The following is a 7,043-nucleotide window of genomic DNA, read 5'->3' as shown; positions in this document are numbered from 1 at the left end:
TTTCTGGAGGGGCTTTTGAGACAGTGTCTCTGAGTGCTGGGATTAAAGGTGTGTGCCACCATCACTTGGCTCTGGGTATCTTTTCTGTATTAACAGACTTCAAGCTATGATACTCTGACTTTGCCTTAATACTTCCCATCTGCTACTATGCACTCTCAGGATGTCTTAAAATTCAGAGGCATAGGGGGCTGGAGAGATGGCTCAGTGGTTAAGAGCACCACCTGCTCTTCCAAAGGTCCTGAGTTCAATTCCCAGCAACCACATGGTGGCTCACAACCATCTGGAATGAGATCTGGTGCCCTCTTCTGGCCTGCAGGCAGAGTACTGAGAATACTGTATACATAATAAATAAATAAATCTTAAAAAAAAAAAATTCAGAGGCATACTGATGTATCACTACCCACTAGGAAAGAGCTGGAGACAATGAAACTTTATTTAAAAACAAAACCACATGGAAAATATATTGCAGGCTTGACAGCAAATCGACAAATATCATCACTGTTTCAAGTAATTAATTGGTATAAATACAACATAGTACTTATCCAAAAGATAAGGTGCCATGTTGGGGCAGCAACACTGCACTGCAAAACCCCAGGCAAAAATGGCATTTGGTAAGGTGTGTGCCTCTCTTGCTCTATAGTGGTCCTAGTTTTCCTTGGCCCAAATTGGTTGGTTCTAGGTCTTGTTGCTAGAGGATTACCTCCAAAAGGCTCTGTGAATTCAGGGAGCAGAGGGAATAATACTGGGTTTGAACTTTTACTTTGTAAAATTTAGGTTTTCCCAAACCTAGTACATCTTAACAGTTCCCATTTGACTCTTTACTCTCAGCTACTGATATGTGAGTGACAATCACATCCCTTGTTCTTCATGAAAATGTGTCACTTTACACAGAAGTCAGAGAAGGAAGCTGTTTCCTATGCATTGTGATACTGCCCTCCTTCAGGGGCTTCCAGAATTGACAGAATTTGAATAAGTGGATTTTCCCATCTTGATGGCCAAAAGGTACAAGGAGCCTTCAGAAGTTATTCAAGCTACTTACTCTCCCTCCTGTATCTTAAACCCACTTTGTGCCCTTGCATATAAGACAAAGGAACCCCTTTCCTCCCTCTAAAGTGGGTGTTGTTTTGAAGCACATGTAAAGTGTGGGGACACTTGTGGGAAACAGGAGCTTGGTATCAGACACACCTTTCCTCAAACTTTACCAGCAGGTTGAAGGAAGCTCAGATGTCTGTGTAGTGAGAATCTGAGCCTTTGGTAAAAGGGCAATCTCTGCTTGCCAGAACAAGCACCTGCACACGAAAATTTAGGATCTAGAATTCTCTCCTGTGCTATATGTCATCCGAATTTCAGCACCAGCTTCTTTCCACTTCACCTTCTAAGATTCAGATGCAAAGGAACTGGTGTCCAGAGGTGAGCAGCATTTGCCTGGAACTTGCTGTGTCCTGAGTTTTCCTCATTCATAAACTTGCTTAACAGATTAAACTTCCATTCTTCCTTCTAAATAGCGTGCCCTCAGACCCATGGTCACTGGCAAACAATTTTATTTCCCGATGGATGACAGAGACTCTTTCATCTTTTTGGTCATTGTTGGGATGAGGTGCATGTGGTCATCCACACACTTGGCCACACAGCTGTCCAGCTGTCGCTTTACCTGCTGCTCTTTATTTCCTGCATCTATGGAGTCTTTGGCTTTGTCATTGCAATGCATGGTGCATCGGGCCAGACGGTCCTGTGATGAGGAGGAAATGAGAAGAGAAGGCTGAGAGGTTGGCTTCCACTGTCTGGTGTCAGTCCCATGTTAGGCCTTGGGTTACAGGATTCATACAGATCTCTTTGCCAGTTACTAAGTACAATATTTTCTTAGTTAAAACAGAAGGTACCATTGGGAAGGCTCAGACTAGGAACTGTTAGAAAGTAGAGGATTGAAAAAAATGAATTATATTCAAGATGCTAGCAGCAAACAAAAGACTACTGTTAAATTTCTTTTTCTTCCATTTTTTTTTTTATGTGTGTGTGTTGTGTGTTTTTAGATGTGTGTATCTGTGGACATGGAGGCCCAAGGTACCATCCTCCATGTTTTTCCACATATTCACTGGAGCAGGGGCTCTCAATCAGACCCAGAGCTCACTGATATGGTCAGTCTTGCTTATCAGCTTGCTCTAGATAGTCCCTGCTTCTGCTTTCTGAGGCTGGAATTACAGGTGGGCTGCCATGCCAAAGAGACAATGGTTTTTGGTAAACTGAACTCTGGGCATGTTTGTGTGGCAAGTGCTTTAACCCCTGAATCATCCCCCTAGCAGACATTTTAATTCTTTAACGTCTGTCCTTGCTACAGAAAAACAATTCAAACATTTGTCAAGTATCTACTATATGCCAGGCTTTCTTCTAACATGAAATACAGAAACGACCAAGGCATAACTGTTCCTGCTCACATGGAATTTACAGTCCAGTGTAGAGGCGTTAAGAGAGTGGGATATGTGTCAAGAGCTCAGGAGTGAATGTAAGTAAGCAGTCAGGGGTATCCAACATTTTGGCTTCTCTTGGCCATACTGTTATCTATAAACTTTATGTTCTGGAAATGTAAAACTACCAGGCATGGAGGCACATGCCTTTACTCCCAATACTTGGGAGGCAGAGGCAGGTAGATCTTTGCATTCCCAGTCAGACTGGTTTATAGAGTGTTCTAGGACAGCCAGGGCTACAGAGAAATCCTGTCTCAACCTCCCCTCCAAAAAAACCAAAAAAACAAAACAAAAAAACCCAAAACAAACAAACAAAAAAACCCCGAAAAAAAGAAAAATAGCAACCACATATGCAAAATGTTTCATAATAAGTTTATAATTTTATGTTGGGCTGTATGTGACCCAGAAGCTACAAGTTGGGCATTGCTGCTGTAGGATATTAACAGTTATGAGAAAAGAAGTCAGGACTTAGGGCTGGAGAGATGGCATAGTGATTAAGAGCACTGGCTGCTCTTCCAGAGGTCCTGAGTTCAATTACCAGCATTCACATGGTGGTTCACAACCATCTGTAATGTGATCTGATGTCCTCTTCTGGTGTGCACGAGGACAGAGCACTCATGTACATAAATAAATAAATAATATTTATTTATTTATGTACATAAATAAAAATCAAAAAATAAATAAATAATTTATTTATTTTAAATAAATAAAAAAGCCAGGACCAATGCACGTCTGTGTGCTCTACTGGGCAGAGGCTGGAAGGGGGCAAATACAGCAAAGGAAGCAGAGACAAATGGCCTGGAAGGTGGAAAACCATGAGTGAGGTGTCCTGTGGTCAGATGGTTAAAGTGCTTAAAGGAGGAGAGGGAATTACTGTGCAGACAGTCAAGGCGGAGGGCTGAGTACTGACTGCAGACCTAGTCCTGTGGGTACCGTCTTCATCACCACTCTGAGCAGCTCTGCGAGTGCGAGTTAGCAGGCTTCACTTCACTTCAGTGACTAACGTGAAGGAAGGAGAAACTCATATAGCAGCCCAAGAAACAACTTTCTAAAGATCTCATCTGGAAGTTTCTCAAAATGAAAAAAGGAGCAATGCTTTGTTAATACTTCACAATGCCTGGGTCTTTGAAGAGTTTTGTACATCAGAGTGTGAAAGTGAATCCTGTAGGGCCCGGGTCTACCCCTGCTCCTGTGGTAACTTGAGGACAGTTTCTGGTCAGCCAGCTAACACATTCTGTTTGTTTTTGTGCTCCCTCTGCCCCGCCTGGTGATTAGCTGTAGGGCATTGTTTACTCCATCTTGGGTGTGGCAATTTCCACCTGGGGGGGGGGGGATATTCCTTGTGCAGCAGATAGGTTTTTAAGGATTTCTCCAAAGTTGAATAAATGGCAGTCAGCTGATTTCCTTTCGAATGACCCAGGTCTCTGTGTGTTCTTTCAATCCCCAGGCCCTTGCCCGGCTCGCGTACAGTACAGTGGCACGCGAACTGTACCAAGAGGGTAACATAGAACCAGTGTTAGAGTATCCCACGTTAGGTGTAACTGTGGGGTGAACGGAACCCCATGCTACTAGATGAGTGCTTCCAATCCCACAAAATACACTTAGAGGAAGGGAGAAAATTAAAGGTATGGACAGTTTTTGTTCCAGGAGGGAAAAGGAGATTTTATAGCACACTGTAGGGGCCTGGTATCACAGGTTTATAATCCCAGCAGGTGGGAGGCAGACACAGTTGCATTGCTCTGAATTTCAGGCCAGAGCTGAGACCCTGTCTCAAAAACCTGTGGAATACTAATGCTTTTTATGACTAAGTTTTCTGTACTACGGAAGCCTCTCTCCAGGTGTCCTAAATAGAGGATGTTCTGGAGAGGGTTTAAGTTCACAAATATCGTGAAGGTCTTAAACTAGTCTGCACCTTTTAAATTGTGTGTGCACATGTAACTGGCATGTGTGCTGTTTCATGCCTATAACGTCAGAAGACAACTTGTGGAGCTGGTTCCCTCCTTCCATCTTTATGTGGACTCTGGGAATTAAACTCAAGTTGCCAGGCTTGTGTAGCAAGTACTGAGCTAGCCAATAATCTGCATCTTTTAAAGACTTAATACCTTAGTCAACTTTTCAGGAAATTACATTATTTTAAAAATTAATCAAAGAAGAGGAACTCTTGAGGTCCCACTCTTAGCTGAGGAGCTAGTTTTTTCTTTCTTTTTTTTTTTTTTATCCTGGAACTTGCTCTGTAGACCAGGCTGGCCTTGAACCCAGAGACTCTCCTGGCCCTGCATCCTGAGTGCTGGGTTTAAAGGGGTGTACTACCACTGCCTGGTCGGTAGTTATTGTGTACCACGTGTGTGTAGGAACCTGCAGAGCTCAGAAGAGTTGTCATATCCCATGCAATTGGAGTTGCAGATGGCTGTGAGCTGCCATGTGGGTGCTGGGAACCTGACCTGGGTCTTAAGATCAGTAAGTGCTCTAATCCACGGAGCCGTCTCTCCAGCCCTGAGCTACTGGCAGTTAAAGGTTGCTTCAGGAAGCAGTCATTTTTCTTTAGTGATGCCACCACTGTTAAATTGTCCATGCTCATGCATCCAACCTTAATTGAATCCAGAGGGAACAGTAAAAAAGAATAGGAGGAAGACTTATAAAAAATGGGTCCAGGAGATGGGGAGAGGAGTAAAAATGTTTTCAAAATATATGTATGAAATAGTCAAAGAATGAAGAAAATAATAATTAATTCTGTATGTTTTAATTCTTTTGAGATCTTTACCTTTTATGTGTATGAGTATTTGCCTAAATATGTTTGTGTACCACCATGTGTACAGTGACCACAGGGCAAAGAGGGCTGCAGATCCCCGTGACTGAGCCACCATATGAGCGCATTTTAAGTTTTATAGTACACGGCACAGATTGTTTTTGGCACCCGGCACGTCAAATGACAATCAAGAAGGCATAAAGTCACTTGGCTATAAACTCCGTTGGCAACTTTTTTTCTTTTTTTTTGTTTTTTAAGACAGGGTTTCTCTGTGGCTTTGGAGCCTGTCCTGAAACTAGTTCTTGTAGACCAGGCTGGCCTCGAATTCACAGAGATCCACCTGCCTCAGCCTCTGGGATTAAAGGTGTGAGCCACAACCGCCCGGCTAACTTTCTATTGTTATGGAAAAAGTACATTTCTATGGGAAAATACAGCACAACTTAAAGCAGTCAACTCCCAGGGCCTTTCCAAAATTTCAAACCCCAAGAATACCAGTTGGCCAAAGGACTGCCACCAGTGTTAACAGAACTAAGGCCCTACAGCAGAATAAATTGTTCTCACGTCTCACCAAAGAGCTGTTCAAAGACTTGAGAACTCTGAGGCATTCCTCACCTGGAACCTTTCCAGCTCACTGGTCACCAAGGCCTGGGCTTGAGCCAAAGGTGCATGGCAGCGTTCGATGCATTGGTGCACCTGCTGCATAGATGCCTGGTTGTCCTCACAGCAGTTGGCGCTGCACCGGAACATGAGACCCTGGGGAGGGAGGGCAGAGCCTAGTTAGAAAAGAAAGACTCTGACACTACCAGGGTTTGGAGGCTATGCTTCAGCCTGTATCTTTCTCACCACCCTTTGCCTCACTTTCCCTGTGAGACCGGGACGATTACCCCAGCTAGCATTTATGCGCTGGGGATATATGTTCTTGGGAGAGCGCTTGCCTAGTTCTAAGATAGCCCTGAGTTCCATCCTCACCACCAAGGTGGAGGCTCAAGCCTGTGATCCATCCTAGCACTCCGAAGGTGGAGGTAGGGAGATCAGCGGTTGGAAGCCAACCTGGGTTAAACGAGCCCCTGTCTCACGGGTACACAACGTGCCCAAGACTGGGCGGAAGAAAACATATTCTGAAAACCAGGTATCTACAGCAGAGTTCAGAGGTCGGCCTGGTTAGTCAACGCCCCACTAGGGGGACGACCCACAGTCGACCGTGGGGTCGTAAGGTTAAGAGAAGCAGGCAGGGAAAGGAGGCGGGGCCGTCTCCGCGGTGTTCAGGGTTCGTGGCATCTGAACCAGCACAGGACAGCCAGAAGAGTCCTGGTGGTTCTCCTGAGCTGGGCCCTTCGGGCCTCGCGCCGGATCACCTCAAGGGCGGCCGAACACGCGTAACCGAGGCCAGGCAGGAGGAAACGGCCCCGCGCTCGAACGTCACCGCCCCACCCCCGCCCGAGCTTTCCAATCCCACCCGAATGCGAGGCCGCGCAGCCACCTGCATCTTCCGGATGTTCTCTTTCTCCACACTTTTCACCATGGCGTCCACGGCCTCCTGCACGCGGAGTTGCTGCACCTCCGCCATGGCGACCCCGGCGCCCGCGTGCACCCGCTGCGCCCCGCCCCCTGCGCCCGTGCCGGGTCCTCTAGTTGCTCCGCCCTGTCCCCAAGCTCCGCCCCCTGCGCCCGTGCCGTATCCTCTTGTCGCTCCGCCTCTCCCTTACGCCCCGCCCCCTGCGCCCGTGCCGGGTCCTCTAGCGGCTCCGCCCCTCCCACACGCCCCGCCCCTCTTCGCCCAGCCCTTCGTAGCCACGCCTCGGCCCCTAGCCATTCAGTCCCTCCCTTTCACGCTG

General features: G+C 46.4%; 1 protein-coding gene across 1 annotated transcript; it reads right to left on the bottom strand.

The window, feature by feature from the left end:
* Positions 1-430: 430 nt before the first annotated feature.
* Fam136a (family with sequence similarity 136 member A) lies at positions 431-6,841 on the bottom strand. Its single transcript, XM_041637913.1, has 3 exons — positions 6,689-6,841; positions 5,821-5,961; positions 431-1,729 (listed from the first exon to the last, which is right to left on the bottom strand). Exons 1-3 carry the CDS (start codon positions 6,773-6,775, stop codon positions 1,541-1,543), a joined length of 417 nt encoding a protein of 138 aa, XP_041493847.1. The 5' UTR covers positions 6,776-6,841; the 3' UTR covers positions 431-1,540.
* Between the last annotated feature and the right edge of the window lie 202 nt (positions 6,842-7,043).

Source organism: Microtus oregoni, unplaced genomic scaffold (genome assembly GCF_018167655.1).
Source record: "Microtus oregoni isolate MIOR12 unplaced genomic scaffold, Mior012 000002F_ref0000024, whole genome shotgun sequence".
In the NCBI taxonomy this organism is placed as follows: Eukaryota; Metazoa; Chordata; class Mammalia; order Rodentia; family Cricetidae; genus Microtus; species Microtus oregoni.
This window is presented reverse-complemented; position numbering and strand designations above follow the sequence as displayed.

Bases quoted from the DNA above. Each gene is read 5' to 3' on its own strand.
- Fam136a (XM_041637913.1), bottom strand. From the start codon at position 6,775: ATGGCGGAGGTGCAGCAACTCCGCGTGCAGGAGGCCGTGGACGCCATG. The intron at 5,962-6,688 runs GTGGCTGCGCGG...CTCCCTCCCCAG, and splicing joins AGAACATCCGGAAGATGCAG to GGTCTCATGTTCCGGTGCAG. The intron at 1,730-5,820 runs GTGAGGAATGCC...TCCTCATCACAG, and splicing joins GTGAGCTGGAAAGGTTCCAG to GACCGTCTGGCCCGATGCAC.